The sequence below is a fragment of the Pseudorasbora parva genome, chromosome 19 (genome assembly GCF_024679245.1).
Source record: "Pseudorasbora parva isolate DD20220531a chromosome 19, ASM2467924v1, whole genome shotgun sequence".
Classification (NCBI taxonomy): domain Eukaryota; kingdom Metazoa; phylum Chordata; class Actinopteri; order Cypriniformes; family Gobionidae; genus Pseudorasbora; species Pseudorasbora parva.
In genome coordinates this window covers 42333328-42354865 of record NC_090190.1, presented here as the reverse complement: position 1 = coordinate 42354865, position 21538 = coordinate 42333328, and the positions used below count along the sequence as shown (strand labels likewise).

General features: G+C 39.4%; 1 protein-coding gene across 1 annotated transcript; it reads left to right on the top strand.

Annotated features, from left to right (window-relative positions):
* Positions 1 to 160: 160 nt before the first annotated feature.
* Positions 161 to 11408, top strand: LOC137047325 (golgin subfamily A member 6-like protein 22). The gene is made up of 6 exons (XM_067424930.1): positions 161 to 282; positions 6940 to 6983; positions 7454 to 7765; positions 8013 to 8258; positions 8345 to 8419; positions 8521 to 11408. Coding segments are annotated over exons 1-6 (1698 nt in total). The 5' UTR covers positions 161 to 280; the 3' UTR covers positions 9540 to 11408.
* The last annotated feature ends 10130 nt before the right edge of the window (positions 11409 to 21538 follow it).

Here is a 21538-nt window from a genome sequence, read left to right as displayed (position 1 = left end):
AGGAAATGAATGCTATAATATTCTTTTTCAATATCTAAAAGTGGCTAATTTATGGAATAGAATATAAAGGAGAGCATGTCATTTTGTTCCACACTCCTTACCAGTCGGTGGCGGTAATACACCATTTCGTTGTTTGTCAACCGCCAATAAACTTGAAGAAGAAGATGTTACTTTCGTTTTCTTTTACTGTCTATGGTTTTTAGTCGCTTTACTTTAATGTCAATCGCTAAACGCAACAATGTATTAGATTTGGACGCCAGACTCATGCAGAACTGTTATCATGTAAGTTTTCATGTTTGTAAATGTAACTTCTGTTTTTTTGTGTGTTATTATTATAGTGTTTAGTTGAGTTTCTGTCTGAAGAAAACTAACCCCGGAAATGAGCCGATGTATTTGTGCTGAATGTGTCCATCCATATGTGATTATGATTATGTTTAACATTAAATTATAATTTGAACCTTTGGTTTAATGAATTGATAAAACGAAAGTCAATGTGTAATGATGTTTCACAGCTAAGGAAAGTGTTTTCTCCCTGTATACCTGTGTGTGTGTGTGTGTGTGTGTGTGTGTGTGTGACAGGAGCGTAGCCATCTTTTCGGAAGTGAGGGGGACAGTCGTAGTAATACTTTTTTTGTTGTTGTTGTTTTTTTTCGACCGATATAATTTATTGCATCTCTTGCTTTTAATTCGGTATATCAAATACACTGCTGAACAATAACTACTAATATCTATACTTTTTTATGCTATATTTTATGCCAATTTTATGAGTGGTTTATGTAGCCTACTACAAACACTTGTGCATTAAGTCTCCATAGATTTTATGCAATGTAAAAAAAAAAAGTTATTGTAAAAAAGGTAGAGTGAAATATTATTCTGATGTAAACCAGCTGTTCTCTGTGTGAATATACAGTAAAGTGTGATTTATTCCTGTGATCAAAGCTGAATTTATCATCATTACTCCAGTCTTCAGAGTCACATGATCCTTCACTAATCATTCTCATATGAGGATCTGATCATCAACACACACTTATGATTATTATCAGCTGTGCTGCTCATGGTGATGCTTAAATTTTCTGGAAACCATCTAAACATTTATGGTAAAATTAAAAAGAGAGAGAAATTAATACTTTTATTGACCAGACATGCATTAAACTGATCACAAGTGATATCTTTCATATTACAAAAGATAATAATTTATGTAATAAGTGCAAATAAATGCTGTGCATTGAACTTTCTATTCATCAAAGAATCCTGAAAAATAAAATGTATCATGGTTTCCACAAAATTTCTAAGCAGAGCACAACTGTTTTCAACACAGATAATAATCATAAATGTTTCTCCATTATAAAATCATCATATGAGAATAATCAGTGATCATTGAAGACTGGAGTAATGATGATAAATTCAGCTTTGATCACAGGAATAAATCACACTAGGCCTATATTCACATAGAAAAAAGCTGTTTTTAATTTTTAATAATATTTCACAATTACTGTTTTAACTGTATTTTTGATTAAATAAATGCAGCCTTGGTGAGCAGAAGATACTAAACATTAAAAAAGCTGTCAGTCAGCACTGCATTATTCATATGATAGGCTACTTTATTGTCAATAAATAGCCTACATTCAGATTGTTTGAAAAACACACATAAAGCATATTGTCGCAATCGTCTGATTGTCGTCGTCACGTTTCATCTCTCATATGAAATTGTTTTGCTTCAGCTGCAGCTCCAGCGTGACAGGGTACTTCTACGAATCCGCTTTTGGACTTTCTGTGAGAGAGCGCCCTGCTCATATTTAAATACGAATAAAATGACAGGTCATGCATGCATAGATCATTTTTTGTCCCTGAATGTGATGTATTCACATTGGTTTCTATGTAAATTCTTGCCGTGGGCCACGACCCAAGAAGCGCGCTATCAACCGAGGTTGGTGACAGCTGTCTTTAGCGTCCTCGTTAACGCTCCCGAATCCCGCGCAGGTAACTTCGGTTCGAATCCTGATCAGAGCGGGTCGCCTAGGATTGGTGAGACCCAGTAAAAGTGCGGGGGAAACGACCCCCCCCGTAATCTACGCCCATGGTCTGTGATATAAACCAGCTCTTGTGTTTTCTCCCTGTGTAAATGTGTGTGTGTGTCTGTGATATAAACCAGCTTGTAGTATTCTTATGTTTTGTCACAAACCAATCACATGCCAGCGGCAACGCATGCTGTGTTCTTATTGGCTATAGCACTTGCCAGTGCAGTTTATGTAAAGTATTAGCCACAGAGAGTAACGTTAGTTGTGTGTTTGCTGCCAGAGAGTTAACACTCATGTCATGGACGTGAAACAAGTTTAATAAATCCTCATTGTAAACGTGCACCCAGAGCCTCCTTGTACACTTCATCGGTCATAAACACAACATGGTGTCAGAGTGAACGGATTATATGCAAGGATGGAGACCGCTGGAGTTCCTATGCCCACGATGAACAGGGAAGCAACGAATCTGCCTGAAGCATGGCGCAAGTTTCAACAGCACGCAGAGCTGATGTTCAGCGGACCCCTGAAGAAAAAGGGTGAGGATGAGAAATGTAGCTATCTTCTACTATGGGTCGGAGAAAAGGGCCTGACATTTTTAATACATGGTCGCTGTCTGCTGACGAAGCAAAGATCCTAAAGTCATTTTACGACCGATTCACGGCGTATGTTGAGCCCAAATCGAACGTTATATTTGCACGTTACAAATTCCATGAAAAAGTCCAGGGAGACCGTGAGCCCTTTGAGCAATTTGTGACAGAGCTGCGTCTACTTGTCAAGGACTGTAATTATGCAAACAGTGACGAGATGATTCGCGATCGCATTGTGTTCGGGATACATTCGCCGAAAGTGAGTGAGAAACTTTTGAATGTGGGCTCTGAGCTAACGCTCGAAAAAGCGATAGATGTCGCTAGATCTCATGAGTTGGCACAAGCACAGTTAAAAACCATTTCAAGCAGCATGAGTACTTAACGTGAACATGCAGTGCACGCAATCACCCGCCACACATCACAGGGCGCGGTTCCAAAACAACGTAATGCTAAATACACAAAGAGTGAAAACCGGCAAACTAGAAATACTACCCCAGTGCACACCAAAGGATGCCGCTATTGTGGAAACAAACCTCACGCCAATCGATCTCACTGTCCTGCAAAAGGAAAAGTGTGTAAAATATGTGGTAAATTAAACCATTTTGCCAAAGTCTGTCGCTCCAGCTGTGAGAAAGCTGTCCATGCAATAAGCAATGAAAGTACAGACCAGGTTGAGGAGTGTGATGAGCTGTTTATTGACTCGCTGACACAGGGCAAACAGAGTTCAGACACAGAACACAGAACTCCGTATGCTCTGCAGCCAACATCTCGTCCCCTGTTTGGCTACGGTTGTGAACGTCTGGTGGTGAAAGGGAAATGCGACCTGAAGTGCAAGCACAGAGACATTGAGATGGTGCTGACATTTTATGTAGTCGACACAATGGCGCCCCCTGTCATAGGTCTAAAAGGATGCATAGATTTTGGCCTCATAAAGCTCGTACTATCAGTTACAGAGAGACAGACGGAAGTGCCAGTTTTGGAGGAGTTTGCAGACATTTTCAAGGGGATCGGACTGTTTCCTGGTGAGTGTACCATACACTTAGACCCGCACGCAACCCCAGTAGTCCATCCACCCAGACGCATTCCTCTCGCATTACGTAATCGCCTAAAGAAGAGCTTGAGAGCATGGAAAGGCAGGGTGTCATCATTAAAGTCAGAGAGCCAACCAAATGGGTTAATTCCATGGTCGTGGCCGAAAAACCGCGCACCGGTCAGCTAAGGGTATGTCTGGACCCAAGGGACCTTAACAAGGCCATCAAGCGACCACATTACCCCCTGCCAGTTCTTGAAGATATAACGTCCAAGCTAGCTGGTGCCCGATATTTCAGTGTTCTAGATGCCCGATCAGGCTATTGGGCTATTAAGCTCACTGAGGAATCATCGAGATTGACCACCTTCAACACAGTCTTTGGACGCTACCGTTTCCGACGCTTACCCTTCGGACTGATTTCGGCCCAAGATGAGTTCCAGAGAAAAATTGACGAAACGTATGAAGGCTTAGATGGAGTTATGGCCATAGTCGACGACATTCTCATTTATGGAAAGACCAAAGCCGAGCATGATAAACACCTCCGCGCTATGCTGCAGCGTTCTAGGGAGAGAGGAGTCAAGCTCAATCCAGAGAAGAGCATTATCTGCTCTACAGAGGTGAGCTATTTTGGACACCTTCTCACTGCTGAGGGAGTAAAGCCTGACCCCGCCAAAGTTGCTGCAGTGAGAGACATGGAGCCACCTAAAGACAAAAGAGAACTTGAAACCATGCTAGGTATGATTAATTATCTCTCCAAATTTGCACCTGGCCTCTCTGACGTCAACGCGCAACTTAGACAGCTCCTGAAGGAGTCAAGTGAGTTCTTCTAGGACGTCCAGCAGGACAAGGCCTTCAAGAAGATAAAAGAGCTAATCACATGCGAACCAGGCCCAGTCTTAGCCTATTTCGATCCTCTTAAAGAGCCCAGGTTGCAAGTTGATGCCTCTTAGTATGGGCTTGGGGCAGTATTACTTCAGGATGGAAAACCCATTGCATATGCGTCAAAGTCTCTCTGAAAGTGAAATCAATTACGCCCAAATCGAGAAAGAACTCTTCGCCATTCTGTTTGGCTGTAAACGTTTCCATCAATACATCTAGGGTCGCCAAGTCATCGTCGAGAGTGACCACAAGCCCCTTGAATCAATCATGCGGAAACCCCTGGCATCAGTTCCCCCAAGGCTTCAGAGGATGATCCTCCAGCTCCAGAAGTATAACTTCACCATTGTACATCGACCAGGCAAGGACATCCCTGTCGCAGACACGTTGTCCAGAAAGTCACTATCAGACCAGGATACGAGCCTCAGTGAAGGCATGGACATTCAAGTACATACAGTGTACAGCAATCTTCCTGTCAGTGATTCCAAGATGGAGGACATCAGAGATCAAACCGTAAAGGACCCTCAGTTCCAGATACTGAAACGAGTTATTCAAAGTGGTTGGCCAGAAGAGAAAAGAAAATGTCCCATGAGTGTGTCAGAATTCTGGAACCACCGCGATGAGCTTTCATACTTGCATGGAATAATATTCAAAGGTGAAAAGATTGTCGTTCCCACAAGTCTTCGCCCAGACATGCTGTCACGTATACATGCCAGTCACCTGGGCATCGAAAAGAGCAAGCAGAGAGCCCGTGATATCATGTTCTGGCCTGGGATGGGGAAATAAATTGAGAACATTGTCAGCAAATGCTCAATCTGCCTTACATTTCGCCCGTCTAACACCAAAGAACCAATGATCAGTCACAAAGTCCCAGACAGGCCATGGCAAGTAGTGGCTACCGATTTGTTCACCTGGAACAATGAGGACTATCTTGTGACAGTTGACTATTACAGCAGATATTTTGAGTTAGACAAGCTCAGCAGCACAACCTCATCTGCTGTGATTAACAAACTAAAAGATGCTTTTGCACGACATGGCATCCCGGAGGATGTCATTTCAGACAACGGCCCCCAGTACAGTTCAGGTGAGTTTGAGACATTTGCCAGAACATGGGAATTTACACATACCACCACAAGTCCATACCACCCACAAAGTAATAGGTTGGCAGAGAAATCTGTGCATACTGCTAAGATGATGCTGGAAAAGGCCAAAACTGACAAAAGAGATCCGCACATCAGTCTCCTGGAGTATCGCAACAGCCCTGTTGATGGTTTCAAGTCCCCGGCTCAGCTGTTAATGAGTCGCCGCCTGCGGTCAACCTTACCGAATACCAATCATCAGCTCTTGCCAAAAGTCGTTAGCTGGAAGGATGTCAGAGCAAAAAGGTTGCATAAGCAACAAAATCAAAAAAGCTACTATGACAGATCGGCTAAACCCTTATCTCAGCTCAAGGAAGGGCAAGCAGTTAGAGTACAAGAGAAAGGATACTGGAAGCCAGCTGTCATCGTCAGAGCAGCCAACACTGAAAGATCATATCATGTGCCTACTACTGCTGGACAGGAATATCGACGAAACAGATGTCACCTTTTGGACACAAAAGATCCTGGAAGCAGCAACTCTGACGATGGTGCTGAGCTATGCACAACACCAATCCACAGTGAGCCACAAAGTGACATTGTACACACACCTGCCCATACTGATGAGTTGCCCAAATCCACCGCTTACAGAACCAGATCCGGACGCCAGATAAAGCACAGAGTAATTCTGGATCTGTAATTGTACAAGGGTGTAGGCGGATCGCTGCCCTTTCAAAAGATAATAGAAAAATGTGTTCACACAATGTTCAATGCAGTTTATATGTTATGCAGATGTGACAATCTATTGATATGTGAATACAGGCAGTATGATTGTTTTTTTTAGTCTCATAATCTATTGCTGTTCCAGTGTGCATGTGACTTTTGGTTACAGAATTCTTCTTGCACTAATGTAATACACATTATTTTGTATTTACATTGTTTATTTCAAAAGAAGGGGGATGTAGTATTCTTATGTTTTGTCACAAACCAATCACATGCCAGCGGCAACGCATGCTGTGTTCTTATTGGCTATAGCACTTGCCAGTGCAGTTTATGTAAAGTATTAGCCACAGAGAGTAACGTTAGTTGTGTGTTTGCTGCCAGAGAGTTAACACTCATGTCATGGACGTGAAACAAGTTTAATAAATCCTCATTGTAAACGTGCACCCAGAGCCTCCTTGTACACTTCATCGGTCGACGGTCATAAACACAACACAGCTCTTGTGTTTTCTCCCTGTGTAAATGTGTGTGTGTGTGTGTCTGTGATATAAACCAGCTCTTGTGTTTTCTCCCCGTATAAATGTGTGTGTGTGTGTCTGTGATATAAACCGGCTCTTGTGTTTTCTCCTCAGGTTCATAAGGCTGACTCTTCAGCTGCTGTGCATCAGTTATAGCGGTCAGTATCATCTGTGTTGATAAATTATAACAATGTTTGATTTTCAGTTCCAGATTTATCTAGTCTAAGTGATTTTGGTGGACATTTGTGGATTAATGATCGACATTTTCCATCATCACACATCTTGACATGCAGTTGATTTATTAATAAACATTGTTCAGGAATTCACTGTAACTGCACTGACACATCTGAGACAGATTTATACTAATGTCATCAACATCTGAAATGTTAAAATATGCCACAGCTAATGCTAATATTGTTTGTTCCTTATTACCTACAATTCTTATTAATATATATATTTATTTATATTTAAAAATATATAAAATATATATATTTTTTATTTTTAATCAATATATATGATTAAAATAAGAATATTTAATGATGCTATTGATTATGGAAAATAGAGAGAAACAATACATGTATTTTTCAGTATTGACACTTTATGTGTTTGTGTTTGTCTTTGTTTGCAGGATCCGCCCCTGTAAGAACCGATCTTAAACATGTGACAGGGACCAGGGGAGGAGACGCCATCCTGCAGTGTCACTTTAAGGCTGGAAAGATTTCTCATATTGTTTTAAGCAGACTGTCTAAAAACATCCTTTTCTGTGATAATGAAGAGTGTAAGAGTGAAGCCGGCCGAGTGTTTAGAGAAGGATCATGTGATGTCACCATCAAGGATCTGACACTGAGGGATGCTGGGGAATACTTTCTGAGACTCTTTTACAATAATGATCAGACAGAAGGGGAGCAACTAATCCTGGAGTACCATCTTCATATTCAGGGTAAAGTCAAAACTGATCATGTGCTTTTGTGGATTTCTTGATGATGTTAATAATGTAATGTTGGTTTTGTCTGCAGAGTCTGTGATCAGCAAAAACATTAAATGTATCAATTATCAGAGTATTGATTTTTTTTTAATAATTATTACATTTGCTTCCGTAATATGTTTATTGATATGCTTTGATTGACAGCATTATAATAATAATAATGTGTGTGTGTGTGTGTGTGTGTGTGTGTGTGTCTCCTCAGATGAGATCTCTGTGAACACAGGTGAGGAGCTGAAGTTGGATCTTCTGTTGACCAATGCTGATAAAGTGGAGACAAACTCCAGTGGAGAGTGGACAGAGGTGTGGACGAGAGGTCACGGGGTCAGCAGTGATCGACTGACCGACAGTGATGGGAATCTGACCATTAATGCGTTCACATCCACTGACACTGGAACATACAGAGTTCTGGACTCTGAAGGACAAATCCTGATCACACTCACACTCACAGGTCAGAGGAGCTCAGCTGAGGTTTATTCATCATGATCTGACGTGTAAAAGCTAAACGGTGTGACTAACCTTTGATATCCTCCACAGAATCTGGTACAGAATCAAAGGGGAAAAATGAGAACACGGATGATAATCACAAACCTGATGACCCTAAACAACATAGTAAGTAAAACAAGAATTATTGAAAGCGAGAAAAAATCTTTAAGCAGTGAGAAAAAACAAACAAACGTGTTCTCTTCCCACCTTCCTCCTTCCACCTGTAGAGTGGTGGGTTATTTTGCTGTGTGTGATTGGAGCGCTGGCTATGACTCTGATTATATTTCCTGGCATCTGGATATACAAATGCTGGCACAGGAAAGCAGAAAACAAAGTAAAAGACTGGCGCAGGAACGCAGAAAACAAAGTAAAAGACTGGCGCAGGAACACAGAAAACAAAGTAAAACGCTGGCGCAGGAAAGAAGAACGCAAAGTAAACGAAGAACACGAAGAACACGAATTAAATGAAGAACACAAAGTAAATGAAGAACACGAAGAACACAAAGTAAATGAAGAACACGAAGAACACAAAGTAAACGAAGAACACAAATTAAATGAAGAACACGAAGTAAACGAAGAACACGAATTAAACGAAGAACACGAATTAAACGAAGAACACGAAGAACACAAAGTAAATGAAGAACACGAAGAACACAAAGTAAACGAAGAACACAAATTAAATGAAGAACACGAAGTAAACGAAGAACACGAATTAAACGAAGAACACGAATTAAACGAAGAACACGAAGTAAACGAAGAACACAAATTAAACGAAGAACACGAAGTAAACGAAGAACACGAATTAAACGAAGAACACGAAGTAAACGAAGAACACAAATTAAACGAAGAACACGAAGTAAACGAAGAACACGAATTAAACGAAGAACACGAATTAAACGAAGAACACGAAGTAAACGAAGAACACAAATTAAACGAAGAACACGAAGTAAACGAAGAACACGAATTAAACGAAGAACACGAATTAAACGAAGAACACGAAGTAAACGAAGAACACGAATTAAACGAAGAACACGAATTAAACGAAGAACACGAAGTAAACGAAGAACACGAAGTAAACGAAGAACACGAAGTAAACGAAGAACACGAAGTAAACGAAGAACACGAAGTAAACGAAGAACACGAATTAAACGAAGAACACCAAATGATCCCAATAGAAGATACTGTACATTACTCCAGAGCATCTAGCAACAAACCTGGATATGTGGCCTTCAGAGCCAACAGATGAACAGATGACTGTATCAACACACTGAATGTCTGCAGCTGGTGTGTGATAATATAAATAATCTAAGATATTATACTATGTACTATGTACTGTTGAATGCTTAAATCTGATTGGCTGATGAACGTGTGCAATTATTTTCTGGGACACGAACAGTGAACCTAGTTCAGGCAGATCTCTTGACCGCATTACAGCCCCATATCACTTCACTTATTTAACTGTAATAACGGAAATTACAGGATTACTATTAGGTACATCCCTGCTGTGAATTGTTTAAAAAAGTGGTGAGGACAATACATACACACACACACACACAAAATCCCTATAAAATTTACGGTAAAAACCGGCAGCTGTGGTTGCCAGAAGTTTACCGTAAAATAATACAGTAGCGTAATTTTAGGTTTTACAGATTAAGTTAATTTCATTTGTATTTCTTTAACTGAAATATAGTTAAATTACAAACTGTTGTGGCAAAAATATGTTAACTCTGTTGCATTTCTGAATAAGAGACAAACCTTGGCCAATTGTGTCTTTATAAAGATTTAATCCTTGCAAGGATGAATCCACAGTCAATACAACCAGGTAATGCGTGTGAACTGAGGAAACAAAGCAGGCCCAAGCTTTTATACCCCTCAGTGTCAGTGTTTTACAGAAACAAAAGGAAAGATGAAACAAATGCCTTTTCCCTCACCCTTCTGTAACTCATTCAGATAAGAAAGCAAGGGACACAGTGGGTCACAGAAACGCCCTCATTGGTAACACACATGAAATGTTAAAAATGCAATAAACATTAATTTAAAAACATTAGATCTAACATAAAACCCTAATGTGCATAACTGATTAGAAAAAACTATAAAACCATTATTTCAACATAAATACATTAAATGTAAAGTGTCATGCAGGGAATTCTGTTTTTTACTGTAAATTACACAACGACTTGTTCTTTTTCTGAACCTAAATATAACGGTATTTTACTGTAAAATTACATTAATTGTAAAAAGTCGGATCTATTATAGTTATTATATGGATATAGTAGGGAAACTTTCTGTTAACCAGTTAACTGTTTTTTACTGTAGCATTTTTACAGTCTTTTACAGTTAAAATCATGGTAATGTTTTAAAGACCCTGGCATAAAGTGGTAGGGACATGGCCAACCCGTCCCACCAGCAAATAGTAGATGACAGTTAGAATGGCACCAAAACTCAATTTAAGTTGTAAAAATTAGTTTTTGTCTCGTATATTTATATCATGTATTACAGTTAAGAAGATGTGAAACTGATTTTATAAACCGTTTGTATGTAATCTTAGCACAAATTTGTTTTTAACCTTAAATGTCTTTCTTGTGTTCCCTTTTGATGTTTAGGATTTTTAAGGTATACTATATTTTGTAAAGCTGCATTTAAAAAGATGTATTAAGAAAACTTGCTCCTTTATAAAAGTCTTTTGATAAAGTATTTTTACTATAGTATTTTGATTTGGAATTTGATAATACTGTACTTTTGTTTTTGTTATTTTAATTCCAAATCTAAGAGCAGCACAATGGTAACCAGACTTCACACTCTTCCAGTTCATTATATACTGTGCTAAATCAATATCACCTCAGTGTGACTGTGAAGGTTATCATCAAATATGTGCCAATGTGACTGTCTGTGAGGTCAGCAGTGGTCGTTTCTTTACTGTTTGAAGGAATATTGCAAATCAAACTCTTTTATTGTGTCTCTTATTGAATATGTGTGAAACTCTGTACAGCTGTCCAGTACAACAGCAATCTGTTTAAAAATATTTATATTAGACAAGATAACGCTTACAGTATCTGGTGCATTAGGTCAATTTAATCCATCAACTTTGATAATAAATGAAATGATAATGTAATGAGTTCTGTTGGTTCAGTTTTTTTTACTATGACAGGGGTTTTCAAACTGTGGGTCGTACAGTGGGAAGATTTGGCTCGCCCAGACACTTGGCTGCAGTTAAATTTACATTGCAGTGAATCTCACACACACACACACACACACACACACACACACACACACACACACACACACACACACACACACACACGCACGTCTGGTTCACTATCTTTGTGGGGACATTCCATAAGTGTAATGGTTTTTATACCGTACAAACCGTATTTTCTATCCCCCTAAACTGCCCCTACCCTACCCATCACACACACACACACACACACACACACACACACACACACACACACACACACACACACACACACACACACACACACACACACACACACACACACACACACACACACACACACACACACACACAGATTCTGCAAGTGAAAAGTGCTTATGGTTTTGCCAAAAGAGTGATTGATTCAGTCAGTGGGTTCCGGCTACTGAGCATTTGGTTCAGACAATAGGGCTTAGTGTTTTAGCAATTGAGAAAAACTGTAATAATCTACGACTTGTCTACAAGTGGTATGCAATATGCTAAACAGATGTCTTCACTTTGTCTGGATATAATCAAACGACGGGAAATAATCACACTTGGTCCGACTACGCCACCGGGGCTTTGATACGCACAGACGTTACTAAACAGCAACACAAGTTTTAATCAATAATGAATAAAGAACAGGGGCGTGACCTTCTAGTACAACACCTTTATTAACAATCAGTAAAATCTCTGAATAAGCAACACATTTATGAGAATAAATGAATAAACACAGAAGCTGGCGAACAGTGTTGGGGAAAGTACTTTGAAAAGTAATGCATTACAATATTGTGTTACTCCCTTAAAAAGTAACTAATTGAGTTACATTTTAAGAAAAGTAATGCGTTACATTACTTTTGCGTTTTTACCTTTGTTTTTTATAACAAAAAAAGTTATATTATTGTGCAAATGTAAAGAACTCTTCACACCAAAATTAAAATAGTAAACCTCAGGCCGAGGGAAAAATGCTAATTCACGTACCGTAGAGGGCGCCGCTCAAACAAACCTTTGCTGTGTTTGCCTTCTGGATAATGGGAGAATAGGACTCAGGAGAAAAAAGTTTAACACTCTCACTTTACCAATAAAAAACTAAAACATAAAGTCATTTTTGTTTTTGATTTAAAGGTAGGGTAGGTAATAATTGGTTAAAAAACGTTTTTTTCCAAATTTGTTTAAACGTTCTTTGTATATCAATACATAATTAAAATGTCAGTACTCTAAAAAAGAAAGTATAAAAATTGAGTGTCTGTAGACCTCTCACGACTGTTTTAAAGACAGCTCATTATTTCCATTCACTCCACCTTCTCCCTTCTGGGCTCTTTCCAAAGCCCCGCCCCCAAAACACATGAACGAGCCTCACCGACCAATCAGCTGGAAGATGCATTATTGACCTGAGAGGAGCAGTGTGCACATCACATCAGAATCACATAAAACATCGAACTTCATCAGTATGAATATAAACAAATAAGATGTCTTTTAGTTCTCGCTATTAAGCTAGAATACCGGTTCTGGTAAAGTTTAAAATATATTTTTGTTTGATTTGGTAACAAGCTAGTTATATTTATAAGGCAAAGCTAAAAACGAGTAGCATTGATCATTTTTTCCCCCCAATAACATCAGTTATACTGTGATAAAGATGAATTTCGTGTAAGATTCATAACATATACAGTGTTTTGCATGTAAGAGTTTCCATGATGAAAGCATTGTTGATTAGCAGCTAAAGCTAACTTAGCTCTAAAAAAAAAAGTTCCTGGATGCGGTGTACTAGCTTTTATACATGCATTTTGTTATCTAAAGTTAATTTTTGTGCAATTCAACACGGCAGCGATCAACTTGAGCTCAGCATATTGAGTATTTATCATCTCTACTAATGGCTAAGTGTATAATATTGTAACTTTATGCAAAGTAATGTTATGTTCACTATATTAGGCAGCTTTAGTGATGGGACATCTGAAGCGAGGCTCCGGAGCTTGTGTCGAGTAAAAAGGGGCGTTCCATTGGTGTTGAGGTGTTGGTTGTATGTAGTAGCGATATCATTATATAGCATAGCTGTATTATATATTATATTACATTATACTTAGTTTAGTAGATTATTAGAGTAAATTAGCCTATATCTAGTTGTAATACCTATACTACGTAAATATATATATATATATATATATATATATATATATATATATATATATATATATATATATATAGCATATATTAGTAGTAGGCCTAGTGTTATTATATATATATATAATTACGTAGTATAGGTATTACAGCTGAAACAATCAACTGCAAAACAATAACTTAAAACCTATGAGAAACAAAATAAATACTTCATAAGCAAAACAGCAGGGCTTAGGCATCAAATGTCCATATGCATAGAGTTCCATAAAGGAAGATCTCTGCCATAATCCAAGAGAAACGTGGCGCAATAGAGTAGACTAAAAGCACTGTGTGATACAGCTCGTAATCAACATGGCAAATGCGCTGTTCCAACTTGCATACTATCGTATACAGCCATGCATCAGGAGGGGTTCTCTCTCGCTATAGCTCTTCAGGGTCTAAACACCGGAAGGAGACGGAGAGGATTCAAACATCAGCTAGTTACACGCCTGCCAACCTTTTCACCATTTATAGGGCAAAACAAACATATGCCGTACACACCATAATTATCACTCGGTTACATGAATAAGAACTAGCTTGGTGCTGGCGGTTTTTCATGTAAGGGGATTGAAGCGACTAAAATTGTGTGGTATTTAGCCCAGAGGATGCACATTTTAGCAGGGAAACCTGCCAAAAAAAAAAGCATATTTTACACACCGGAACGTGATATGGGCTTGTTTTTGACTAGTTTTGATTAGCGATTGGCTGGTTTTGTTTTGAAAACACAACTCTGGCAACAGTATATTAGCCTGCATATACTACGGCATGCAACATTGCCATTCAGTGTCGTCATCTGTCAAGCTCCGTTAGAAAATGACCAAGATATTTCACCTCCGCACACACAGCAAGATCCTTATCAGACAACTTGAAAACTGGAACATTGAGACTCTTGTGCTCTTTGGTTTTGCAAATCATCAAAACACTCTTGCTAGCAGGGTCGTGCACAGACCTTATGACGGGCATGGCATGTGCTGAAACTGAAAAAGGGCATCTCAAGGACAACTGCATGTCTGTTCACCTACCCATACACTTTATTATTAAACACACGTTAAATACTCCTATGCTATTGCTGCTGTAAATAATATGTTGTGTTCCGTGATTTTGGCTGGCTCAACCAGACGTTCTGTGAAGAAGATGGCCTGTTTGTACTTAAAGGGGGGGTGAAATGCTGTTTCATGCATACTGAGCTTTTTCCACTGTTAAAGACTTGGATTCCCATCCTAAACATAGACAAAGTTTCAAAAACTAATGTTGGACGTTTGATGGAGTATTTCTGTGTTAAAAATACTCCTTCCGGTTTCTCACAAGTTTCGGAGAGTTTTTTTCGAGTATGGGTCGACTTGACGTTAATAGAGCGGAAGGTCCTTGTATGGGCCGTACGGGCTCTTCTCCCGGTAGGGTGCGCGCGCGTGACTAGAGCGAGAGAGGAAATGCACGCCGTAAACACTCTCAGCTGCAGATCCAGTCGTCCGTGAACACTTCTGACGCGCCGCGCTCCACTTTATTCCTATGGGTGACGTCGAGCGACTTCAACGCTTCAGCACAGCATTCTGGGAAGACAGCGCTGCATTTGAACCGATTTGAACGCAGAAATGACGGGAAGCTTCAAGGCATCGCTTCAGTCGCATCGCAAAGTGGATTTCCACGGTCACTGCTGTCAGGACTTCACCAAATCATACCAAAGAAGTGTGTTTTTGACGGAGCGGTCCCAGCGATAAAGGTTCGGTCCTGCTTTGGAAGATGCCGGTGAGTAAATCAACTTCAAATGTCTCTGCTATTGGCTACCGTCGCATGAGTAAACATCAGTAAACGATACGATCGCGTGCTTCGTCATTCAAATGCGCTAACGGTTACTCCATTGTTGTTCTGTATAACGTTACAGTATTCTGACTCTGACATGCAAAACCGTTTTGCTTGCTACCTCTAAGGTCTAGTCACATACAATAGTCCATAAACCGAATCATGTCCTCATAAACTGCACACAAAGGCCCCTAAATACAGTCCATACCACAGAGACGGACATCCTGCTGTTGCCGTTTCTCCTGTTCAATTTATTTCAGCCTCAGATTTGATTGTGGATCATTATCTGTATTAGCTGAGATAGATGGGTTTCTCCACGCTTGAGGACGTCACCGCTTTGCGCGCTTGTCATTCTTTAGCTCCGCCCACACTATACGCCTCCAGGCGCTCGGTTTTTTCCGGAAAGACTCGGTACAGCCCATATTTCTTTTATAAATATGATAAAACTAAAGACTTTTCGGAGATATGAAGGATGCAATACTACTCTATAGGTACTCAAGATTGACATGAGATTGACTGAAACTGAGTGTTTCACCCACCCTTTAACGTAAGTGACAAGTAAGACCATGTGTGAAGATGAGTGGAGAGCATAATACTAGATAAAAAAAATTAGCTAGCTAGCGAATACGTGCATATAGCGTAAATATGAATGAAATATATGCAACCATAATTTGATAAAATGTTAACAAATTAGGTGTATAGCTATCATAAATCAAAGAACAAATTTCTAGAAATATGTCGCTTTGTGTAAGTTCCTCTGTGTAAGATTTTCTGATGGTAAAAACAAATTAAATGTTGTTGTATTACTTATCAATATATTATTGACATTTTACAAAAGTCAAACTCAGTTACATGGTTTTTGACCAGTTTTTTTGTCCATCATTAAAATGGCAGCATCACATTACATTTTCATCAAGTTTGTTGTTGCTACGGGCACTTTTTCCTGTTGTAAAATACATTCGGCCAAAATCTCATTTTATAAAAGATGAAATGCTACTGTATGCACAGATTATTTAAGTGTAGGCAGGCCAGTGGTTTTCAAACCTGTGTTCCTTATCAGACACACCCAATTTAGTTCTTGCAGTCTTTACTAATGAGCTGTTGAGTTGAATCAGTTGTGATAAATGAGTTAGACACACAAAGGCTGTGTCTGAAAACCGGCAGCTGGCTTGTTGCCTCTTTGCCTTATCAGACAATGGCTGTTTCTCAATAAGCGTTCATGTCTGTTCTTGTGTTCTCCTGGACTTGTGAATCGTCAATAGTCACTGTCAATGTACTGTTCCAATTCAAAGTTCACATCTAGCCAAGTACAGTTCAAATCCCCGGATCCTTGATCCTCCCCTTTTATCAAGGATGCATCGAGAGGAGACTTGTGTGGACTTCAGAGAGACCGGTATCCCAGAACGCTTCTCGCACCACCAACCAGCAAGCATCAAAAGTGGATAAGAAACCCCACGTAATTTAAAAATACTACTGGTAATGTGTCACAAACTTTTAAGACTTTTTCAGGTGAGAATGTAGTTGTGTAAAGGGGTTATATAATGCCATTTTTGTACAAGTTACAGTTTTTCTCAATTGCTAAAACACTAAAACCCATTGGCTGAACAAAGTTCTCAGTTGCCTGACCTCATTTAGCTTATTTTTCAGTCTGTTGTTGTAATGGCAAAATAATTAACTCTGTCGCTTCACTGAATGAGAGACAAACATTAGCCAATTCTAATTATAAAGGTTTATTTAATAACAAAAGATTATTGCAAGAAAGAGGCACGGTTGGTGCAACCACAAGGCCACACCAAGCGTACACTGAAGTCACAACAGAAATCACAATCTCTTATACTGTTGGCAGCATCCTCCCCTCTCAGTACATTTCCACACAGGCCGTTGTTTAAGTCAGGATGTCACGTAGCCCATGTATAGCTCATAGTACACGTATGTCATGTCCTGCATATCTCACACCATGGGAAGGTAAACATATGACTATACCAAGATTTGCATTTTGCCACAACACTCCCCCCTTTTTATCACATGTTGATAAACAAAGATTAAAAATGTAAATCATGGTAAACACTTTAAAAGATAAATGTTAAAAATCAAACTAAATCCAAACTTAAAGATTAATGCTAAATGTTATAAATGTAAAACTAAAATCAGACTTGAGCAAATGCTCTTATATTATTAAATTAATACTGATTAAATGGTAACGATGAAATTAAAATCAAACTAGTATTAAACTTAAAAGTTAAAGATTAAATGTTATTAAAAATCAAACTAGCATTAAATTAAAAAGTTAAAGATTTAGGGTGTGTTCACACTCACACGAACCCTGGTGCGATTGCTCGTTTAGTGCGGTTCATTTGAACACATGTGAACGCTGCCATCTGAACCCTGGAGCGCACCAAACAAGCGGACCGAGAGCGCCAAAAAGATGAGTCTCGGTCCGCTTCCAAACCAACTCTGGTGCGGTTCGATTGATATATGAACGCAACACGGACCAAAGACATGTAAACGGACCAAAAACAGGACGTGATGTCCCAAGATGCGACGCATAGTCAGCTGATTTAACGACGCGGAAAGATCCAAAATGAGTAACGTTAACGTTAGAGGACAAACGTGGAGCAACGAGGAAGAGCCTCATCAATATTTGGTCTGACGGGCATGTTTCGAAAATCGTAGAGAAAAAAAACGCACAAAAAGCAAACCTGGTTCTTCTCATCAGAGGACCTGTCGGCCATTAGTCGGTACAGACGACAGAACGGCCGTCTCTGTTCTGCACAACGGAGGAAATCCTGGAGCTGTTTTGAATGTTTTGAACATTTTATGAGCTCTTCATGAGTTCTCAGCGGGTAAAATAATGCCATATGTACACGCATTAAATAATCATGTTTAATCCGGCACAGCATTGTTTTGAATGTTCAGTAAGCAGCTCCTACGTCATATAAGCCGACCAATCAGGTTGTGAGCGTCTCCTTATGCCTTTGGTTCGGTAACTTTAGGTCCGCTGTTAAAAATGCCAGTGTGAACGCTAAGCGGAGCAGGGCTATATGTTCTGTTTTTTGGTCCGGACCAAACAAACCAAACTAACCGAACTACAAGTGTGAACGCAGCCTAAATGTTATTTAACTAAAATCAACCTAATTCAAAACTAAAGATCAAACATGATGATAAAAACGACAATAAAAATGACAATAAAATATAAACATTTAAATAAAATACAATGAATAATACAAGCTTATACCCTTCTTCTCTGATTTTCTCATAAGTGGTCACCCTCTCGAATTTGTGAAGGAAGTTAGAAAATATGCAAAAGGCTCTTTTTGCGAGATATTGTCTCTATTTTCGTAGCAAGCATAGCATAATCTAAAGTCAGAAGAAAAAATTATTCCCTAAGTAACTCCCTAATCCTTAGGGTTCTCGTCATTAGGCCTATCTAAGTCATTAGTCATGTCATAAAAATCGTTCAGCTATTCCTCAATATCATCATGTACCGCCACCTTAGCCATTTGAGGTGATACTATTGATGTCACCAGTCTTCTCACCAGTCCTGCTACACATTGAAAAACACACGGTAAACACAATCATAACTGGTAGTACTGTGTATCCTAACCAGTGTTTCCATCCCCCCAGGCTTGCGAGCCACCCAAACCATGTGTAAGCTTTCTCAGGTTCCTTCACTGCCATTCTCATGTGATCAATTCTCATGTGTTTACATTGCCGCTGGAATCTGGAATGTGAAAACAACATGACAATCCCAACATTTTGCAAACTCCTCCTTTTTCTGCTGTTCACATCTAAACTGTTTCACTTCCTCATTCACCATTGTTAAAACATATTTAGTGCTGTTAGCTATTGCTAGTACAGTCCACGCCAACCCATTCCTTTAGTTTATAGTCACTGCTGTTCCCGTTTGGAGTGTGTGGGCTACTTTTGAGCACACATCAAGAATGCTCCGATCTCTTATCACTAGCTCTTGAAATTGTCTCTGGTTTTCGACTTTTCACAGAAACTGTAGCTTGATATCTTTCAACAAGCTCTAACTTGACTGTTGGCACTGTCAGTCCCACTCTTGGCAGATGTTCCTGCTCCTCTATCGATCATGGCAGGTGATGTTTATGTTTGACCTCTGCTCGCACCGACATGTGCTTCCTGCTACTCTCCTCTCGACTCCTCCTCCTCGGTCACTAGGGACCTTTCTGCAATGGCTTGCATGTACCCACATCGCTCTTTCTGCGACCTTGACGGTGGTGTGTGTCGTCAACAGCACCACGAAAGGTCGTAGCCACCTTTTCATCTTCCAGCTCGTCCTCCTCCTCAGGGTCATATCACCACAAAATCGCCTGGTTTGATGTTTTGGAGAGAAACTTCTGCTGGCTTTCCCTGAGCCGCCTTTACCTGCACACAGATGTTAGATAACACAGACACAGACACAACACATTTCCTTTCAATAGTTCAACAAACACACTCTCGCACAGATCTGTGGATGGAAGCTGTTGTTTACCCCCTTTCATGCCCATAAAAGGCGGTTTTCCAAAGACTATTTCAAACGGACTTAAATTTGCTTTGGGTCTTTTTCTCATTCTCATGTACATTAACACAATTGGCAGGGCCTTTACCCATGTGAGTCCAGTGTCCTCACAGTATTTTGCCAATTTGTTCTTTATTGTTGCGTTTTCTCGCTCTACGGCTCCTTCTGAGGCCGCATAGTAACTACAGGGTGTTCTCATGTCTATTCCTAAAAACTGACCCACTTTTTTGATTGCCTCATTCACAAAATGTGTTCTGTTATCTGAACTGATCTTTTTCAGAATTCCCCATCTGGGAATGATTTCAGTTACACATCTATTATAAATTCATTTAAAAAAAATTTCATTTGCCTCCGCCGCAGCGTCTGCTCTCGCGTTACCTGTTTAAATAAAATCTTTGTTATTAGCATTTGCTACACATTTATAGACACCAACCTGGCCAGGCAAGAAAATTTTGTCTAGAAGAGAAAGCACAATAAAAACATTAAGATTGACCTTCTGGCAATCCTCAGCGCGCCAAAATCATGCACACATCCGACCACAAAGCAATTCTTTTACCCTCCAACAGCTACCTCAGGGAGAGGTACAGACAATATCACAGGCAATATTCATCTGGTTTCTTTAGTCTTTCAAATCCATATTTCACATCTAAAAACCCAGGCTAAGTCTTCAAAACACTATTTCTGCACTCTCGACATGTTAGGGGTGTGCACTATCCCCAACATCCAAACACACATCCCTAGGCCAGACCCTCAGTCTCCACAGAGACCAAATACACTTTAGAAAAAAATTAATGAAGAAACAACCAATCAATGGTTCTCTTAATTATTCAAAATCATAACAGACCCTTTGGGGCTCAAGACACAACAGTTGTCCAACTCAAACTAGCCGACAAAAAAAACAAGTAAGATAGATAATAATTCACCTAAGCACCTGTTGTCTTGTAAAACATCTTTCAGTTTACTTGTTTACATTCAGATCTAAATCCCCCCAGTTTCTCACTGTATATCACATTATCAACTCCAGTCAGTTACTTCAACAGTGGTTTTCACTTGATCAAGTTTCAGAGTGTCCTTTTCTCAAACCACTCTTTTTTTTTAAATTATTTTTTATAGAATTGATCTCTTTCTGTTTCGACATTTGACATCCACTTCCAATTGTCAGGCATCATAAATCTGTATCAAATGACTAGTGTTCTATTTTTCCCCAATTCACACTGTTTTCTTTGCCCATTCAGTTTTGGTTATGTGCCATTTGTAAGCCCATTTTGGTTATATCTTCTATTACCAAATTTAATTTGCACTTGATATACATCCTCAAACATTATGATCTAAATTTGTTAATGGTCCCGTTCTTCGCGTGTTTTTGAAGCTTTGATTGTTTTTACAGTGTGCAATATAACATGAGTTCATGTTTCATGTGTAAAAAAACACAGTATATGCACAGACTTATCTGTACAGCGCTGTTTTCTCTGTCCTAAAAGCGGCCTGATGATTTCCTTGTTCTATGAAGTCCCTCCTTCAGAAACACGTAACGAGTTCTGATTGGGCCAGCGCTTCCCGCGCTGTGATTGGACAG